This window comes from Astatotilapia calliptera, chromosome 7, assembly GCF_900246225.1.
Source record: "Astatotilapia calliptera chromosome 7, fAstCal1.2, whole genome shotgun sequence".
Lineage (NCBI taxonomy): Eukaryota > Metazoa > Chordata > Actinopteri > Cichliformes > Cichlidae > Astatotilapia > Astatotilapia calliptera.
In genome coordinates, this window is record NC_039308.1 from 400,526 (window position 1) to 421,109 (window position 20,584).

General features: G+C 51.9%; 1 protein-coding gene across 1 annotated transcript; it reads left to right on the top strand.

The window, feature by feature from the left end:
- Nucleotides 1–203: 203 nt before the first annotated feature.
- zfc3h1 (zinc finger C3H1-type containing) lies at nucleotides 204–18,758 on the top strand. The gene is made up of 36 exons (XM_026172293.1): nucleotides 204–1,012; nucleotides 1,882–2,268; nucleotides 2,420–2,509; nucleotides 3,278–3,417; nucleotides 3,517–3,925; nucleotides 4,042–4,253; nucleotides 4,328–4,451; nucleotides 4,528–4,619; nucleotides 4,706–4,897; nucleotides 4,979–5,137; nucleotides 5,261–5,398; nucleotides 5,509–5,627; nucleotides 5,703–5,843; nucleotides 5,924–6,098; nucleotides 6,274–6,402; nucleotides 6,832–7,452; nucleotides 7,532–7,641; nucleotides 7,720–7,851; nucleotides 13,562–13,683; nucleotides 13,763–13,864; nucleotides 13,943–14,074; nucleotides 14,152–14,329; nucleotides 14,403–14,589; nucleotides 14,723–14,911; nucleotides 15,148–15,385; nucleotides 15,475–15,580; nucleotides 15,912–16,110; nucleotides 16,187–16,281; nucleotides 16,358–16,468; nucleotides 16,555–16,659; nucleotides 16,734–16,899; nucleotides 17,048–17,148; nucleotides 17,325–17,426; nucleotides 17,527–17,566; nucleotides 17,659–17,721; nucleotides 18,086–18,758. Exons 1-36 carry the CDS (start codon nucleotides 487–489, stop codon nucleotides 18,209–18,211), a joined length of 6,258 nt encoding a protein of 2,085 aa, XP_026028078.1. The 5' UTR covers nucleotides 204–486; the 3' UTR covers nucleotides 18,212–18,758.
- Nucleotides 18,759–20,584: the final 1,826 nt, after the last annotated feature.

Sequence of the window (20,584 nt, forward strand, 5' to 3'; positions counted from 1 at the left end):
GCACTGCAGCCTGCTACCAGTTAAAACAATAAATGAAAAAGAAAAAAAAAGAAACAAAACGAAACCTATAAACATGACATTAAATAAGAACAAATGAAAACAAACAAATAAAAAACAAGAAACTAAAAAATAAAAACAATAAAAAACAAAATAAATTTAAATTAAATTAAAACAAAACATACTCAAACAAAAACTGTCAACAAAATAAAAACAATAAATAATGTAAGAACAACATGCGGAGTCCCCGCCTCCCGGGAGGAAGAGAAAAACCCACAGCTCTGCTTTTACGTGCTTTTTCCGGTCTCGCGAAGTCTCGGGTTTTATCGCGGTGATTGTTGGTAGCAGCGGAGCTAGCAGAGCGCTAACAGAGAGCTAACGGTCAGAGCGGAGAGAACCTCCGCGAAGCTGCTTCAGAGCCGCGGAATGAGCTCCTGGTCCCGCCGCTGAGTTTGGCCCCAGCAGGGAGCTGCAGACGGTCACCCCAACATGGACGTAGACGTTCCGAACCGATCCCCCGCGGAGGACGGGGAGCTAGAAGACGGAGAGATCTGCGATGATGACACCGAGGAGAGAGCGCCTCCACGGCGGGGGGATGGGAGCAGGCCCCGTGGCGGTGCTCCTCCTCGGCCGCGAAAGCCGCACAAGCACCCGCACGGCGCGCCGCCGCACTTGGGCCACCCGCCGCCGGACTTCCGCCACCTCATGTCCTACAGCCTCGGCCCTCACGGCCCATTCCCGCCCGGCCACCGGCAGCAGTGCGGGCCGAGCGGGCCCGACCGGCCTCCCTCCCCGCCACCGCAGCAGCAGCCTCCCGGGCTCGGCTCTCACGGGGAGCCCGGGCCGCGGTCCAGCTTCTGGGAGCGGAGCCACGGCGCACTGGGACGCTTCCGGCACCGCGGCATGCCGAACGGAGGCCCCGGGGGCTGGAGCCGGGGCGGCCGGGGGGGCAACAGCAGGCCGCCTCCCGGACGGTACCTGCCCGGAGAGAGCCACAGCTCCCCCGCGAGGAAGCGTATCCTTTCTGCTGTGTCACGTGCCCTCTCCCCCGGGACGGTGATTGAATTAGGCAGCCCGCGAGGAGCCGGTCAGGGTTTCATTGATTACATATTGGTTTAATGAACAGCCCATTGATCTGTGAGTGTTCTGGGCTTCGACTGGTTCACGTTTCACACTCCACCAGGTGCGTGCGTGACAGCAGGAAACGAAACCGGCGCTGTGATGACGTATGTGTGGTTGCGACTCCCCCATCAGCTGTCCTCATTCATCCGCTACACGGTTACATCAGTGATCGATTATTTCCTCGTTCATGTATTGATTGATCGATCATATTGAAAAGATCTTGAAGACAGCTGTGAAAAGCCCAAATCAATAGATCAATACTTTATTGATCCCACAAGCGGAGTTTTAGTGTTACAGATGAAAGATGGTGCAGTGTATAACAAACAGCTTAGAGGTCAGCCTTCTACAAACTACAAATACACACACACAGTGCGTTAATAAATAATGTTTGGATGTGAAGCCAATAATCAAAGGTTCAGCTGACGAACTGACATCATGAGTTCCATAATTGAGAAAGCTTTGATTAGTTTTCAGAGGGCTGCGAGTTTTCTGCCATTTGATCTGCGATCAATAATCCGATGATAGGAGAAATTTGCTTCTTTTACATGGACATTTTTTTTGTGAGGATTTCTTAATTTGTTCGTTTTTTAATTTTACACATTCTTAAAAATGAAGCTTTTCGTTGGTAGCAAAGATTTAAGTCTTTTTGAAAATTTTATTTTTTAATATTTTTTCTTTTAAATCATGACTTTAAAAATGAAATGAGTATTGATCCCTGTTGGTCAGTAATTCTTGATCAGCGTTCTTTAACGCAGACCTCAGAGAAACCTCTCGGGAGGAACCGGCTCAGGAAGGTGGCTCACGGCGCTCCCAGGCCGGAGAGCAGTGGTGACGAGTCTTTCGAGGATCTGCTGTCCAAATACAAACAGATCCAGATCGAACTCGAGTGCATCCGCAAAGAGGAGACGATGGCCCTGGAGCCACGGACGTCACCAGTCAGGGACGACGTGGTGGAGTGCGTAGCCGCCGCTCTAACGGACACCAAAGCTGAACCGGGCCTGGCTCTGAGTCCGGCAGCAGCCACGGACGAGGTGTCGGAGCTGGAGAGGAAGAAAGTGTTCCAGGCCTTCAACATCAAACCGCTTCGTCAGAAACTCCCCACGCCGGCCGACCTGGACGAGCTGCAGAAGAAGTGGGCGAAGCCTGATGGTGAGTTCGTTATCCGAATGTTTGCTTTCACATCGCAGCTGTAGACGCGCCCCTTTTTACCTGTTTGGCGACTTAAACCATGTTGAGGACCAATCACTTCCTGTTTGCTGTGTAAAGTGTTTCTACAGCTTCCTGTTCTGTGTGTCAACAGGTGAAGGGGATCAGCCAATCACAGATAACGGAGCAGAATTGGAAGGAAAAGGTGCCAAAGAAGCAGAAGAGGGGACGCGCGAGAGCGGCGGTGAGCAGACTGAGGCCGCCGGCACGAGTGTACACCGTACCGATGCAGCAGACTCTCCGATTGATCCTCTGAAAGGACGTTTCACTGTAGGGTGGACCGGGGTTGGTTGCCACATTGCTTATTACTGCAACAGTAGGGGGCGCTGTGGGATTCTGCTGATGTCGCACATGTGACCTGCTGATCTGTCCACTTCGCTGTTCTGTCACTTTAATGGGGCAGAGAGATTTTTCAGGTATTACAAGCTCACACGGCGCGAGCTCTTAGAAAAAGCTCAAGTTCTCACGAGCTAGCTAACACCAGATGGTGCTCCGGAGGTCAGCTGGGGATGTCTCGGCCCGAGTGTGACAAACGCTTCTGCAGTCTGGGTACGGCCTCAGTGTCTGAACCCTGACGGTCCAGGTGCCAGGTGTGTGTCAGGACCGTGAGAGGCCCAGTGCAAGGCTCAGCTCAGCTGTTTGTCCTTTAAAGGGTCACTAAACAGGAAGTTCCACCTTCTTCCCCGCAGCTGTAACAGGATGACAGGGTATTCGCCTCTTTCTGCCAGAACGAATCTAAAAAATGAGCCTTTTAACGATGGAACTGAAGGTCGTCATGTTGCCGGGATCTTCGGTTCATGCAGCAGTGAAAACTGTGACAACGCACGCCGGTCCACCCTGCAGAGTCCCCTCACGGCCCCCAAACCAGAGTTTGATTAGCGCCGTGCAGTGAGGAGCAGGCGACCTTTGATGAAGACGCTGTGTTTTCACTTCCTGTGCAATGTGTGTCCAGGTGAGGGAGAACAGCGAGCAGAAGGAGGAGAGCCCGCAGACGAGAGGCCGTGTGACCCGTGCATCATGGAGGAGCAGGAGAAACCGCCGCCGCCGTGTCCCAGCGAGTCGTCGGCGTCCAGCGAGGACTCTCCAGACAAGGTGAGGCCGTGCAGCTGCTACCCGCAGGGAAAAGATTCAGCCGTTCGCTTCGATGGCGTTTGGTTTGTGTCACGTTACGTCTCCTCTGTGTGTGGTCAGGCCACGGAGAAGGTGGTGGTGGTGGAGGAGGAGGAGCTGTCAGAGCTGCAGCTGCGTCTCCTCGCTCTGCAGTCGGCCAGTAAGAAGTGGCAGCAGAAGGAGCAGCAGGTGATGAGGCGGAGCAAAGAACGCATCACTAAAGCCACTCAGGAGAAGAGCTCAGGCCCCGGGGCCGCCCCACCCGCCAGGCAGAGGGTCACCACCAGGTCTGCTTCCACTGCCGCAGCCGCCACAGAGAGGACCAGGACCAGGTCCAAACCTCAGGACAGGGACCGCGAGCGAAACAAGACCGGGCCCAGACCTCAGGACAGAGACAGACTCAAGCCGTGTCCTAAAGCCGGACCTAAAGGCCCGCTGGAGAGGGCCCGCCCCCCGGGGAAGGCTCACATCACCAAGAAGATCAGCCCAGGTGAGACAGATGTGCGGGCTGTGCCGCCTTAAATGTGAGCACGCTTAGAAGTGAAGCGGAAAAACAGCGGCCAGCTCTGATTGGCTCTGAGTGTTCCTGTGTGACGTGTCTCACAGTTTCGGTGGCAAAGCAGGCGTTCAGGAAGCAGCAGGTGAGGACGTGGAAGCTGCAGCAGCAGAGGGAGCAGGAGGAGAAGCGACGGCAGGAGGAGGAGGAGCGCCGCAAGCGGGAGGACGAGATCCGGCGAATCCGCGACCTGTCCAACCAGGACGAACAATATAACCGCTTCATGAAACTGGTGGGTGGGAGGAAGAGGACGCGCAGCAAGGTAAGGTGCCGTGTGCGCACGCCCAGTGTGGTCACCTGACTCTCACCTGTGCTGACTCACCTGTGTCTGCTCAGTCCAGGGACCGGGACCACCGCAAGTCTGCAGGCAAGCCGGGCCTGGACACCTCGGGGAACCTCTACCAGTACGACAACTACGACGAGGTGGCGATGGACACGGACAGTGAGACGGGCTCGCCAGGTAAGGGGGCAGGAGGTGCACCTGACGCACCTTTCGCTTCCTGTTTCCCGTTTAAACTGGTTTGTCTGCGTTTCAGTCCCGTCGCCAACGCACAGCAACCTGCTGTCTGTGGAGGAGGCGGCGTGCATCCCTCACCTGTACGGCGCCGACCCCGTTCCTTTCGGAATGGTACGCCCCCTCCTCCTCATCACCACGGTTACCTTCCGAGGAGCTCGCTGATGACTGTTTTTTTTTTTTTTTTTTCCACCCCTCAGGAATTCTCGCAGCCCTTCCTCCCCCCACTGCTCTCCGCCATTCCTCCCCCACCTCCTCCCCTCCCCCCTCCCCCAGATGAGCTGGAGCCCCCCCCAAAACCTCCATTTGCTGATGAAGAGGAGGAGGAGGAGATGCTCCTCAGGGAGACCTGCCTGATGTCTATGGCCAACAAGAGGGTGGTGGTCTCGGAGGTCCGCGGCGTCACGTGATGATGTCATGTTTAGATTGTGCTGATGATGATGATGATGATGATGATGATTTTCTCTCTGCAGAAGAGCTCCAGCGCTCCTCCTTCTCCAGGTGGGCCTCCCCCTGCAGACCTTCAGCCTCCACCCAGAGGAAACCTGAGCACGGTCAGTCTGAACACGGTGCCTCAGCCCCGCCCAAACAAGGCCGCCAGAGCACACCTCGCCGCCAGAGCACCGCTTGTGGTAAGAGGCTCGCTGCACACCGCTCCTTATTTAGAAACAAACATGGAGCCTGAAACTGCCCCTCACCTGTCTGCCCCTCACCTGTCTGCCCCTCACCTGTCTGCCCCTCACCTGTCTGTCCAGCTGCCCAGACATAAGACGGTGGTGGTTTCTCTCAACGACTCTGACGACAGCGACTCGGACATGGACGCCTGCAGCTCATCGCAGGCGGTGTTTGGCGGCCTGGAGTTCATGATCAAAGAGGCCCGAAGGACGGTGGAGGTGAGTGCGTTCACCTGAACCGTCCGGGCACGACGACGATCGTTGTGCAGCCGGAATGTGTCTGCGGCGTTGCGTGATGATGTCACGACTCTGAACTTCTTATTTCTCAGGCGGCGAAGCCAAAAGGAGCGTCGGCCTCTGAGAAGGAGAACAACCCGGTCCGAACGCCAGAGGCTCTGCCTGACGCCAAGAAGGCCGAGTACCGCCTACTCAAAGAGGAGATCGCCAGGTACCCACGTGACCTCTCTCAAACACACACACACACAAAGACTTTTACTAACTCTGTGGGTGTGCACGCTCACAGCAGGGAGAGGCAGAGGATGATGAAGGAACAGAGCCCTCGTGGCTCCGCCTCGCCCGCCACTGCAGACTCCATCGACTCCTCCCTGAAGCCAGCGGTGGAGCTGAAGCTGAGCGAGGCCGAGCTGAAGCTCAGCAAACACAGGTGAGATCTTAAAACACACCTGGAGCTGGTGTGAGGTTTTCGGTGGCGCCGCTTTGACTGTGGGAGTCTGCTGCCCTCAGGGAGCTGCTGCAGAGAGACGAGGCCGTGCTGCGACACCTGCTGCAGCAGGAGCTGAAGAAGAACGAGTCGCTGAAGGCCGCCGAGGCCAAAGTGGCCAAACTGAGGGAGCAGCTGCAGGCGTCGGAGAGGATCGTCGGCGCCAACAAGACGCTCCTCAGGAAGTTGCGCGAGCAGGTACGCCAACTTTACCGCCCCAACTCGCTGTTGGGTGTTTCTCTTAAATCTACACGACCCCAGTGTGGCGTCAGCACGGCGGCACTCAGATGCAGGACATGAAGCTCAGACTCCTCCTGGCTGCTGTGAAGTCTCTTTGTTTGGTGTCGTTTGACCGCCTCCACGTCCTCTGCAGGTCCACCGGGTGGAGCAGCGGGTCTCCGTGAAGAAGACGGTGGCGGTGCGGTTGGAGCAGGAGCTGGTGCAGGCTCACCTGGCCGCCGGCAGGGCGCCCAAACGGCGAGCGGACTCCAGCCGGCCCGCGGTGAGTCTTCCTGTTTCTCTGTGGAACCTGCAGGTTGTGTGTTTGTCTCCTCAGCAGAGAAACACTCAGCCAGAGAGGCTTTTATTCTGAAAAAACAGTTGCATGAAGAATTGCTGTTGAAACTTACAGGTGAGGCAGTTAGCTGTAGTTAGCTGGCTGGTTAGCTAATAAAGCTAATTACCCATCCAGTCAGCTAATGAACAGCTGAGGCAAGGATCAGGGTGGGACCCACAGTGGGGAGGCGCTGGCTAAACGAACTCGGGCTGTTACAGAGGACGCTTGCGCTCACGCAGCTCCTCACGGCGCCGGTAACCATGGATTCAGAGGCGTTGGTGGTTACATGCACCCGCCGATAAAACTATAAGAAAGCTCTGATGGAGCGCCGCTGTGTGCAGGTGTGTTTACCCTGCGTAACGTTATCCTTTCCAGCTCAGCAAGTTGCCGCGGCGTGACGCAGCGCCCCGCGGTTCTGAGCGCCACTTTGCCGAGCTCATCGCTCAGAAGCAACGACTGCAGCAGCTCGAGTCTGAGTACGCGCTGAAGATCCAGAAGCTGAAGGAGGCGCAGGTGCTGCGAAACAAAGGCGTCCTGCCAGAGCTCCCCGTAGAGCCGCCGTTGCGATCCGCCACGCCCCCGGACCCTCAGGTCCAGCCGCCGCCGCAGCCCTCGCTGCACGACCTCTCCCAGGACAAGCTGACGCTGGACAGCGAGGACCCCGCGGAGGCCGAGGATCACGAACCAGAACCTGCGCCCGCTGCTGCGGCCAGAGGCGGCCGTCGCTCCTCCTTCCGTCAGTCCAGCTGCTCCTTCACCAAACCCCACCTGGACGCCACGAGCTCGGCTCCGCCCAAAGACGTCGGCACTGCCGCCAAGCCCGTGAAGGCGCTGCCCAGTGGCTCGGCAGGCGTGGAGCTTCCTGCCGAGATGTTCGCGGGGCTGGACGTGGACGCCCTGCAGCGGCTGTACAGACAGAAGACACCTCTGGGAGATCTGCTGCTGATGGAGCTGCAGGTGCTGGGGGAGGATGTGGACCCCGCCCTCGCCGCACAGGTGAGCGGAGACTGTCAGAGGGGCAGCTGAAGGTCTCGGGGGAATTTCACGCTAACGCTCTGTGTGTCCGGTCATCCAGGTGTTTCCGGCTGAGGTGGAGACAGCGGTGAGTTCGTCGGGCGGCTTGGAGCTGAGGCCGCTTCCCTTCGGACCGTACCACAGCCCTCTGCTGGCCTTCAGGTCCTACAGGTAGCTCCGTCGTACCGACAGCAGCAGAGCTCGTATGTGGTCTGTGCGGTCGGCTCACAGCTGTGTCCTCCCGCTCAGGTTCAGCCCGTACTACAGGACCAAGGAGAAGCTGTCTCTGAGCTCGGTGACGTACAGCAACGCCATCGAAGCAAAGAAGTGCTTCTGCCGCTTCGACCTCACGGGAACGTGCAACGACGACGGCTGCAGATGGTGAGCGGGGTGTAAAACAACAAAACAAACTATTTGAATAACGTGATATCAATTCATTAAATCCTGAATCGATTTTTGCATTTAAATGTATCTCCGGTTAAAGCTCAGGAAATATTTCAACAAACAGCTAAAGCAGTAAGTGAGAGCAGCTACGAGGATGTAAAAACAGAGCGTGGATCTTTCACCTGACGGCACGTCCACAGACACGCCGTCGGGCTGAAGGCCAAAAGCTCACAGATCCTGAAGCTGCAGGTTGCATCACTCTAACCGCCAGAGGGGCCGATGGCGCGATATGGCAGCCTCGCCTCTGTCAGTCTGCCCAGGGCAGCTGTGGCTACACCTGTAGCTGCCTCCACCAGTGTGAATGCGAGAGTGAATGAATAGTGGTGTTGTAAAGCGCTTTGAGGGGTCCCGAAAAGCGCTATAAAATGCAATCCATTATTATTATTATTATTATTATTATTATTATTATCATTATTCTAACCCAAGTTCACTGAACCAGCAGCAAAAGCAGATCAAACTGAGCTTCACGTTTGATGAACTTCGTCATGACTTTCGCTGTTTTACTTTGACATCAAAGCCTCATCTCTGCTGTTCAAACTGAAGAAATTTAAACCTAAACGATCGCTCAGCTTCTGTAATCAAACCTCAGGTCACGTTCACATGTTGATTTATGGTTTTCTTCAGTGTTTGATCGACTGCAGAATATGTTTAAGGTTATCTGCTATAAAAAGGCAGGCCAGGAAAGTCTGCTTCATGTTTTTATCCTCAGTTACTTTGACACAAAGTCTCCCAGTGTCAGCTTTGTGCTCACAGACATAAACTAGAAAAAGTTGCATTTCCTGTGAAAGTGCGGTGTGAATGCCGTGTAGTGGAATCTGCTGAAAAGCTGAAGAAGCTGAAGTACACATTAGAAAAGCTGCTGAAATCATAAAAATTGCAGAATTGTAATGAATTAGCAGAAATACAAGACGATTCCCTGAGCTGTCTCGTGAAACATGTTTCCACGGGCGAGATTCAAACCCGGGCCTCCTGCTCTGAGAACCGCTGCTCATCGCACTGAGCTTGTTTAGAGCTGGGCGGTTTTTTTCATATCACGATATGTGTTTTTCATTTCAGGCGATAACGATATCTATCACGATATCAGCCAAATAACTATATTTGTAAGATTTAAATGTGCTGTTGCTCACAAGTAAAATGTGAAATAATCAGCAGCTTGTTTTTATTTAAATATTTATTTCCCATAATAAGTTCAACAGGGTAGATGTACTTAAGGAACATGAGACTTTTTCAGATAAATAAAGGCAAATATTGCAAACTACACAAAAGGCAGCCGCTAAAGCGTTTAAGTTTCAAAATAGAACAAACGAAACAGACTAAATTGTCAATTCCACTTAGAAACAAAATATTAATTCTAAAAATAAATCTTAGTTTGTTTTACAGAAGAACAGACAAAACTGACTAACTTTTGTCAATATCAAATAAACTGAGAACTAAAAGGAAATTCTCAATCTCTCCTTGTTGTATAGCTGAGCTTTTCAAACAGTTTTAACAGTTACTTTAGTCTGACAAAAGCCGAATGACGAATTAGCGCTTCCAGTCAGAGACTGAGGCTACGTCCACACGTACACGGGTATTTTTGAAAACGGAGATTTTCCGTTTTCGTTTTAAAAAATAATCCCGTCCACACATAAAGGCAGAAATGAAGGAAAACGCTGCTATGAACACGCCAAAGCAGCAGGTGGCGCTAGATTCCTAACCGTGCAGAAATGTTGGCCAATCAGAAGTCTAGAAGCCTCGGTGGGAAAAAGTAAACAAAGCTGGGGCATAGAAGCAGAACCGAGTCGTATGTGTGGAGGGACAGTAACTGTGTGTATATGTAAGCATTTAAACACTGCAGAGAGTAGAATTAACAGTATTGTAGAAATTCATTTCACCGAAACAATAACGTGGCGCACAGTGTGACGCATGCACCAGTTTATTGTATTTCCAGACTTGTTTTCGGCACAATTTACAGTGCACGCTACTCTGTTTTTGTCAGACTTGAAATAGCCGAAATACCTTCACACTACGGAACTTCTATGGCTCTTCGGTTCGACAATCTCTCCGGCATTGGAACCATCATCTGTTTTCTCTTCGGTCACACTCGGTTGATTTTTCTAGTCGGCACACTCATTTCCTCCATTACCCGCTGGCTGCTTCCCAAACAAACACACGTGCGGCTTGGCACTTGTGCTGTACGTAACAAGTCACGCGACGTGACGCTGCGGCTGTGATTGGTTCAGCTCTGCGCTACTTAATTTGGATTGGCTGACCTTTTTTTTTTTTTTTTTTTTTGAGGACAAGAGCGGCGAGGTCTATCGCGATAGCTTAATTTCTCTATCGAGTAAAAGTTATATCGCGATACATATCGTTATCGTTCTATCGCCCAGCTCTACCTTCCATTTATTTTCACTTAAACAAGAAGCTGGTTTTTATGTACATTAAAGCTTTATAAAAATTTAACAGTGCAAATGCAAATTCCTTGCTGAAAGTTTAACCAAAAGGCATTTCCAGTAGAAATGGGCTGACATATCCTGAGCATAACCATGTATAATATCCACTGAAGTTAAAAAGAGGTGCTTTGCAACATTAAACTGCAGTGTGCAGTACGTATTTTTCGGACCATAAGGTGCACGGGATTATACAGTGGGGCAAAAAAGTATTTAGTCAGCCACCGATTGTGCAAGTTCCCCCACCTAAAATGATGACAGAGGTCAGTAATTTGCACCAGAGGTACACTTCAACTGTGAGAGACAGAATGTGAAAAAAAATCCATGAATCCACATGGTAGGATTTGTAAAGAATTTATTGGTAAATCAGGGTGGAAAATAAGTATTTGGTCACCTCAAACAAGGAAAATCTCTGGCTCTCACAGACCTGTAACGTCTTCTGTAAGAAGCTTTTCTGTCCCCCACTCGTTACCTGTATGAATGGCACCTGTTTGAACTCATCATCTGTATAAAAGACACCTGTCCACAGCCTCAAACAGTCAGACTCCAAACTCCGCCATGGCCAAGACCAAAGAGCTTTCGAAGGACACCAGGAAAAGTATTGTAGACCTGCACCAGACTGGGAAGAGTGAATCTACAATAGGCAAGCAGCTTGGTGTGAAAAAATCAACTGTGGGAGCAATCATCAGAAAATGGAAGACATACAAGACCACTGATAATCTCCCTCGATCTGGGGCTCCACGCAAGATCTCATCCCGTGGGGTCAAAATGATCATGAGAACGGTGAGCAAAGATCCCAGAACCACACGGGGGGACCTGGTGAATGACCTGCAGAGAGCTGGGACCAAAGTAACAAAGGTCACCATCAGTAACACACTACAACGGCAGGGAATCAAATCCCGCAGTGCCAGACGTGTTCCGCTGCTGAAGCCAGTGCATGTCCAGGCCCGTCTGAAGTTTGCCAGAGAGCACATGGATGATACAGCAGAGGATTGGGAGAATGTCATGTGGTCAGATGAAACCAAAGTAGAACTTTTTGGTATAAACTCAACTCGTCGTGTTTGGAGGAAGAAGAGTACTGAGTTGCATCCCAAGAACACCATACCTACTGTGAAGCATGGGGGTGGAAACATCATGCTATGGGGCTGTTTTTCTGCCAAGGGGACAGGACGACTGATCCGTGTTAAGGACAGAATGAATGGGGCCATGTATCGTGAGATTTTGAGCCAAAACCTCCTTCCATCAGTGAGAACTTTGAAGATGAAACGAGGCTGGGTCTTCCAACATGACAATGATCCAAAACACACCGCCCGGGCAACAAAGGAGTGGCTCCGTAAGAAGCATTTGAAAGTCCTGGAGTGGCCTAGCCAGTCTCCAGACCTCAACCCCATAGAAAATCTGTGGCGGGAGTTGAAAGTCCGTGTTGCTCGGCGACAGCCCCAAAACATCACTGCTCTCGAGAAGATCTGCATGGAGGAATGGGCCAAAATACCAGCTACTGTGTGTGCAAACCTGGTAAAGACCTATAGTAAACGTTTGACCTCTGTTATTGCCAACAAAGGTTATGTTACAAAGTATTGAGTTGTATTTTTGTTATTGACCAAATACTTATTTTCCACCCTGATTTACCAATAAATTCTTTACAAATCCTACCATGTGGATTCATGGATTTTTTTTTCACATTCTGTCTCTCACAGTTGAAGTGTACCTCTGGTGCAAATTACTGACCTCTGTCATCATTTTAAGTGGGGGAACTTGCACAATCGGTGGCTGACTAAATACTTTTTTGCCCCACTGTAAGGCACATTAAGCGAAACAAAGCAGTCAGATAAATCAAACTTTATTAAACTCATTCTTCTTGCTTCCTCCACTTCTGTACCATTGATTCATTAATGTTGAATCCTCTGGCAGCTGCTCTATTCCCATGTTGTTGCAGTATATTAATGACTAACCTCGTATTGTGGATGGATTATCTCAGTTGTTCTCCTGACTGAAGTTTGGTCCGTTTACAGTATCCTGCCATGCGATTGCATTTGTCTCTAACCATCAGGAACCTTCACGTTAACTTTTATAAGTGGAAAAGTGTTAGTGTTCGTCCTCCTTCACTGTTTATGTTATGCTAACATAGCTGTGTCGCTAGCGATCAGGTAGCACATCATTATATACCAGCTAGCCCAACTTCAGTAACCCTACAAACGTCACTGCTGTTTAGTTTCCTGTCTTCATTTATGTTGGAAGTGATAGCAGAGCTGTACATTTGAATTTTTTCAGAAATCTCTCAGTCAGAACATGCTATATCATGCTTAGGTAACTAGCGAAACTAGCGAGCTAACTTCCGCTAGCTTCCTGCTAACTTCTAATTCCGTTAAATGTAATAACTTTTGTTTTCATGGATGCCTGGAAGTTAAACTTTATAGTTACACCTGGTAAAGCAGCAATGCTGATCGTTTTATTAAAGATGAAAGAATTTAGACAGTTTTTAACTCTCAGTGATGCTGCAGTGTTGTTTGACCTGAAACATACGGAGTTTAGGACCCAGATTACTCCCAGATTTAAGAGCATCTTAGTCCGACAAATATGACAATAACAACGGCTGCTTGCATGTTCTGCAAAAAAATGTGCTTTGTTGTGTATCTGACGGACAAACACCAAACCAGTTCCACATCACTGAAGTTGGGTTAGTTTTTACAAACCAGTTCTGGTTCATCTGTTTCACTCAACAATCGGCCATGTGCGTATGAAAACAAAGGCACTGCGCATGCGCGTTTTACTCATTCTATCGCGGTCCTGAATCGCGGTCTATATTTCATTTTCCTATCGTTGCCTAACATTATACCGGTATTACCGTGAACGGTATAATATGGCCCAGCCCTAGTGTGAAAGTTATGAGCACCAAAAGATATAGCCGGCATCAGCAGAGAGAGAAGAACAGTTTAAAGTTTGAACAGTCGGATAAAAGCTGGTTAACCAGCAACACGGAGCAACTAGAATCACTGCATGTCTTTGTGAAACCTCACGGCGGGCACGTGCGGGTTATATTCCTGAGCCTGACCGCTGAGTGTGCACACACCCCGCTGATCGCTGGTGGACGTCACACCACAAAGTAAAACAACGCAGCGGCACGTTTGCGTGATGTGTCGCCCTGTTACCGTGACGATAATGTTACCCGCCTGAGTCTGTAGCTCTTCCTGTTTAATGTTTGTCCCTCTGCGCCGCAGGCAGCACATGAGGAACTGCACTCTGAGCGGGAACCAGCTCTTCCAGGACATCCTGTCCTACGACCTGTCGCTGATCGGCTGCTCCGACGGCAGCTCGGACGAGGACGTGTGCGCCGCCACAGGTGCGGTGGGTGCGAAGCCTCGGTCTGGTGGTCGGCAGGTGTGTCACGTGGAAGCTCAGGTGTTTGTGTTTGTTTGCAGAGAAGTACATGAAGAGGCTGTTCGGCTCTAACAAGGACCGCATGGGCGTCGACCAGAAGGCCGTCCTCCTCGTCAGCAAAGTCAACGAAAGCAAGCGCCACGGTAGGTCAGCATTCCCGTAACGTTACGCCCACTGCTCCAGCCGCTTCCGTGCTTCTCACCTGTCCCCTCCATCTTCAGTCCCGCCCTACACCACCTACAAGGATGCGAGGAGGTGGAGGCCGAAGCCATCGACGCAAAGTGACCTCAGTCCCGAGGACGACGGCAGCGGCGACGAGGGGATGGCGGCCGGTCACGTGACACCTGGCAGAGGTTAGTGAACGGGGAGGATTTCGTCGTTTCCTCCGTGGCAGGTCTGAGTGAGCTCACGTGTGTCTGTGTGCGTGCAGACAGCGGCGCTCACGCCGGCCTCTCTGCTCTGGACGCGTGCGTCACCTCGGAGGACAAACGCTACTTCATCAGTGAGACGGACGACATCGCCAACCTGGAGGCCAGCGTCCTGGAGAGCCCCCGAGACACTCAGCTGTGGATCAAGCTCGCCTTCAAATACCTCAGTCAGAGCGAGACGTAAGTCCCCGCCTACCTCAAGGTCTGTGCTGCGGAGCTCCACCCCCTTTAACCTTGAATCTGTCCCCTGCAGCTCTGCGGCAGAGTGTTTGGAAGCCGCCCTGAACACGCTGTCACGCGCTTTGGAGAGCAACTGCGATAATCCCGAGGTGTGGAGCCATTACCTGTCCTTGTTCTCCAGGCGGGGCAGCCGGGAGGAGGTGCAGGAGATGTGCGAGATGGCGGTGGAGCACGCCCCTGACTACAGAGTGTGGTGGAACGTAAGTGAGCGTGGTTTGCTCGCAGGAGCCGCTAGCTCACCGCACAGCTCAGCGGGCTAACAGTGGCGCGTTGGTGGTTTTAGCGTTGTTTATCAGGTAAATGTCATAATGACCTCTGACCTCTGCTGCTCAGTACCTGAACCTGGAGAGCTCATTTGAAGGGAAAGACTACGTGTGCGAGCGTCTGCTGCAGTTCCTCCTCGCCGAGGCGTCGTCTGGAGTCACAGAGATGCTGTCCTTCGAGCTGATGGAGGCGCTGCTCTACAGAGTCCAGCTGAGCCTGTTCACGGGCCGGCTGGAGAGCGCGCTCGCCGTCCTGCAGGTGAGCCGCGACCTCGGGCACCTGCCTCACGCTGTGCACCACAAACGTAACGTCAGAGTGGGACGAACATTTTTCACAGAGTTTAAAGAATCAGGTTCCTAAAAAAACAAACAACAAACACAGCTGTTTACGTCAGTGTGCAGCCATGTTGGGGGCCACATGACTGGCTGTCACCTGTATTCCAGAGGGCGGGACTAATGTGACGTGACATCTGCTGTCTGGATTTCTCCTCTCAGAACGCTCTGAAGTCACCTCAGGACCGGAGCATCGCCGACCACCTGATGGCCGCCGACCGGGCGCTGCTCTGGCTCTCCTACATCCACCTGACGGAGTTCGACCGACTGCCGGCGTGCCTGTATGACCCCGCGGAGTCCGGCCCGTCCCGTGTAGTCAGCAGGGAGCCGTTCCTGCTGCCATGGAGGACGCCGCAGGACATCAGCACGCCTGCCGACATCCTCATCGCTCTCTTCCAAGGTATGGCATTGCGACCCAGCAGACACGCGAGGTTCTTGTCTCCCTAAGCTTAACTGGTTTCCACTTCCTGTGTGACTGTTTCCTCTCAGATGGCGTCCGTCAGTGCAGCGACGACCACGCATCAGACAGCGAGAGGACGCTGGCCTGCCTTCCTCTGCACACCAACCTCATCTTCCTCTACAAGTTGCTACAAAGGTGAGCTCGCTGCTGACATCACACTGTGAGGAAGCGGGATGAACATTCGAGTAATCAGAGCCCCGCCCACCTCAGACCGCTCTGACTCTGTGATTGGTCGGTTGACCTCGTCACGCTCGCCACACGGTTAGTGAGCCGCACCGTACCTGACCAGAGGAGCAGGTGTGGTGACGCGAGGTCACCTGTGAGGTCAGTGCGGAGTGCGCCATGTTTGTTCTCTCGTGTGATGTCATCGTGTCAGGTTTGTGAACAGCTGTGAAGTCAAAGGTCAAATCTGTTTGTGCTCGGTGACATCGTGGTCTATGAAGCGCCTCGCTGTGTGTGTGCGCAGGTACAGCGAGGGCGTCGCGCTGTGCGAGTCGCTGCTCGAGTTCTGTCCCGAGTCGTGCGTTCTGCGAGACGCTGTGGCCGACCTCCACCTGCACGGCGGGAGCGGCGACCGGGCGGTCAGCATGTGGCTCCACGCTCTGGCCGAATGCCCCCACAACGCCGAGGTCTTCTACCACTGCTGCAAGTTCCTCATGGCTCAGGTGAGCTCGACCGTGAGTCTGTGAATAAAGTTTAAGCTCCGCCTCTCGACGCTAAGAACAGTCTCTGTGTCCACAGGAGGAGGCGGGCGCCATCACGCCGCTGTTCAGAGGCTTCGTGCTGTCGCTTTGCGAGGACGAGCAGAGTCCGAGGACGCCCGTAGATGTGCTGCGGTACGTCCCGACGCCTCTGTCTTCCCAGCTGTAGTCCGCACGGACAGCTGATGGCGCTCTGTTCTTCCTCCCTCAGGCACATCCTGGGCTTCTCCTCTTCCTCCGAGCTGCTGGGAGGTCCCGTCATCAAGAAGGAGCTGCAGGAGCGGCTGAGCCAGCAGATGAGCTTCCTCCACCTCATTCACTGGTTGGTGTTTAAGGTTTCATAAATGGCGTCCTGCGGTGATGATGAAAGCGGGCGCAGTAGGGTTAACGTGCTCACTGTCGTTGTAGTCGGTGGCAGTGGCTGCACGGCTCGGTGGAGGACGCAGCAGAGGCGTTTGAGCGCGCACTGGGGGCGGTCACCCAGCTGGAGGAGCTTCACAGGCTGTGGATGGAGTGAGTTCACCTGCCACAGGTACTTCCTCCTCGACCGCACGCGCCCGCTGCTCACAGTTTCCCTCTCTCTGCAGTTACCTGACGTTCAGCTGCAGCCCGCAGGCCCGCGCCGCCACCGCCGCCTCACAGTCCAGGACGTTCTCAGACCTGGTCCAGCGCTGCCTCAGCACCACCCCCTCAAGACTCGAGCTCCCCTTCAACGCCGCAGAGTTCTGGAGCTGCTACCGCTTCCACAACAAGGTCAGAGGTCGAGTCTGCTGCCACACGCCATCTTCACCTGCGTGATGTCACGACTCCGTGCCGTCGTCACACAGATGTGAACGCTCGCTGCCTTGCTCAGCGGCAGGTCTGTAGTTGTAGTCTGCTGATGTCATGTCTCCCTCTGCAGGTGGTCGCGCTTTACCTGAGCTGCCTGCCGCCATCCCAGCATGCACTGGTTCTGGAGAGACTGTGCTACACTATGCCCAATAACACTGAGCTGGGCCTCAGGTACACACTTGGAGGAGGACTGGGTGGAGCTTAATGCCACTTGTCAGTGATTTGACTCCAGTAATGAGATGGAAAATACATCTACTTCCTGTTTGTCGTTGGATTTAAATCATCCGACCGCAGGGACAGTTTAGCTCTGCCCACATCAGCGATGTCACTGCTGTGTGTCTGCTCAGGTTGCTGCACCAGGAGTGGCTGGATGGGAACGTGGAGCACCTGAAGTTCCAGGCCCGGATGCTGAGCGGTAACACCCCCAAGTGTCTGAGCAGCTGGAAAATGTGAGTGCGTGTCGACAGTCCCGCCAGATCAGTGATCAATGATTACTGCGTCCTGATTGTGTGTGTGTGTGTGTGTGTGTGTGTGTGCGTATGTTCATAGAGCAATTGCTGTGGAGGAGGAGCTAAAGGAGCGAGCTGAGGTGAGTCTGAGACTGAATCAAATCAAGAAAAGAGGGTGGAGTCTAGCTGAGCACTCAGTGGTGTTTGTCTCCGCCCCCTTGTTGTGTTTCAGGTGCGTCACATGTTCCAGCAGGCCCTGCAGAACCTCCCACTGAGCGCAGCCCTGTGGAAACATGTAATATACACACACACAGATAATGACATCACATTAGACAAGCTGTGATTGGACAGCTGCTCTCAGATCTGAAGGGGGGGGGGGTCCTAAAAACTTGGACTGGGAAAAGAAATGCTGGAATCTGATTGGTCAGAGTGTGTGGCCCTGTAGTAGATCTGAGATCAGCTGTTCAGATAGGGCGTCGGCCCATGCTGATTGGCTTGTACTGCCTCGTATTCTATGACCATGTGACTATAAACAGTTTGACTCACCTGTATACAGCATGTTCACCTGCCCTCCGTCCCCGTCCCCCTCCCGCATGCCCCCCCCCCCCCCCCCCCAACCTTTGTTTATCCCTCCCTTTGTCCCCCCCACACCCTTGTAGCGTCTGCTGCTGGAGGCAGCGGACGGCGGGGCCTCGGAGCGCCTTCGGCGGCTGTGGGACTGCTGTCAGCGGGCGGGGGTGAGCGTGAGCGGGGGCGTCGGCCCATCGCTCGGCGAGGACGGCTGATCAGACTGATCAATAATAGATCAATAATGAGAGGCTGTAGGTGACTGAGTGAGAGCAGACGAGGTAAGCCAGACGTCCCCCTCCCCGGCCGCTGAAGCCACGCCCCCTCCGGGAGCGCGTCGGTGTGAGTGTAAGTATCGAGAGCTGAGTGCCGCCCTCACTCTTCATCACCTTTCTTTAGTTCCTCACTTTTCAGTTGGAGTCATTTCCCTCCCTTTTATATCTCATTTACCTGGCGGGGGGAGGGGGGTGCTGAGGGTGTGTTTGGCGCCTGTGTGTGTGTGTCAAGAGGACGCCGCCGTCGCCTGTCTGTGGACTCTTTAGTTAAACAAACTGAGTGTTACTGAGGCGACGCGGCGAGAAAGGGAGCGGATGCAGAGACTGGACCGACCACCGCCGCTGTTGGCCACGCCCCTCTGAGACTCATGTGCAATGTGCTTTTGTTTTGTCAATCAGCTGATTAAAGAGTATTAGCAGCAGAGGAGATGCGCGTCCTGCCACTGATGTTTTTTACATTCACCTGTTATTAAATTATTTTCTAAAATAAGAGGGTGTGTGCCTCTTCACTGCCTCCGTGTCACTTCCTCCAGCAGCGGCTTCCTGTCACAACCAGGAAGTGACACATTCACATCAGTCGTATTTGACGTGATTCTCTGGCTGTGTCCCAATTAAGAGACCGCACGCTTGAAGTACGCATTTTAAGTGCGGTTACGTCACCGCCACGCGACGACGGCTGTCCCAATTCAAAGTGTGCCTCAGATGCATCCTCCAAATGCGCCGTCGATTTCCCCAAATATCAAGCGTGGTCCGGTGCACGCTTCGTGGTCCCATATATCCCACAATTCATAGCACAGCGGTGGGTGTGGATAATTTTGCCGCAAAATACAGCAGAAGGGAGCGGCCGAAGAGTTTTTTTTTTTTTTTTTCAAACTTTATTGAAATGATAAAGCGAACAGTCAGTCATTCCAGTTCAGTTCGTACAGTAGACATACAAGGCAAATAAGAGTAACAATATACAGCACAATGAAATAAGAAGGATAAATAAATAAAGGATAAAAAAAAGAAAAAAGGGGGGAATGTGACAGACTTCATAACAACTTTGTACTTGAAAGTTGTGACAGCTCATTCCTTAAACATTTCTGAATGAATTTCAATCAATGATAAACCTTTTTTATTGGAAGTTAATTTAAGAGAGTTTAAGTAATATTCAATTTCAATCAAAAACAAATTAAATGATGGGGTTGAGTTTAGAAATTTACATTTATGTATGTGGCATTTCCCTAATAAGATGGAGCGGCCGAAGAGTGAACTGTCAAAAGTACTGAATATGACGTCACTTATTTATGTGCGAATGTTTAATAATTAAAGTCAGTCATATATTCACAAACACAACAAGCTGAAAGTCAGTGATATATGTGTGTGTGTGTGTGTATATCTATCTATATATATATATATAAAATCAATCATAATAATCTGACAATACTATAATATTGGCAATATTATATTTACATTGCCACAGGGAGTTGACTTTAGTCTCATGAACAACATTGGTGGTGGCTGTAGCTCAGGTGGCAGAGCAGGTCAGCCACTAATCAGAAGGTCGGTGGTTCGATCCCAGGCTGCATCCTGGCTGCATGCCAAATATCCTTGGGCAAGATACTAACCCCGTGTTTGCCTACTGGTGGTGGTCAGAGGGCCCGGTGGCGCCAGTGTCCGGCAGCCTCGCCTCTGTCAGTGCGCCCCAGGGCAGCTGTGGCTACAATGTAGCTGCCATCACCAGTGTGTGAATGACTGAATGTAGTGTAAAGTGCTTTGGGGTCCTATGGACTAGAAAAGCGCTATACAAATGCAGGCCATTTACCATTTAACTAATTGTTATTTACTAACTAATCTTAAATGACTGTTCAGCACCAGAGGCGGAGCCAGACATCAAGACACGAGGACTAAACCCCAATTCAACCAGACCCAGAACTGATCCTGAATTAAAGCAGGACTACAACAGTTCAAAATCAGGACTACTGAGGACTTAACCAAGACAGAACCAGAATCAGAACTAGATGATAGCAGCACTAAAAACCATCATAGACCTGCACTACACTTATTGTTTAATTCTACCAAAGTACAATATTTAGATTGAGAAAAGTTTATATAATTATTTAGCCTTGTTGTGCAAACAAGCTGCAGAACTTAATAAATATAGAATTTGAAAAATAACAAACCTAAAAAGAAACACGAGGTACGAGATACACAAGGACCTATGATACGGTGATACTTCTGGTAAACAACCATGTGACTGACATGTGTGTCTCACCTGCTCTTGTTCATCTGTTCTGTCCTCATTCTCCATCTCCCTCTCTGCTCCTCTCTTCCTCT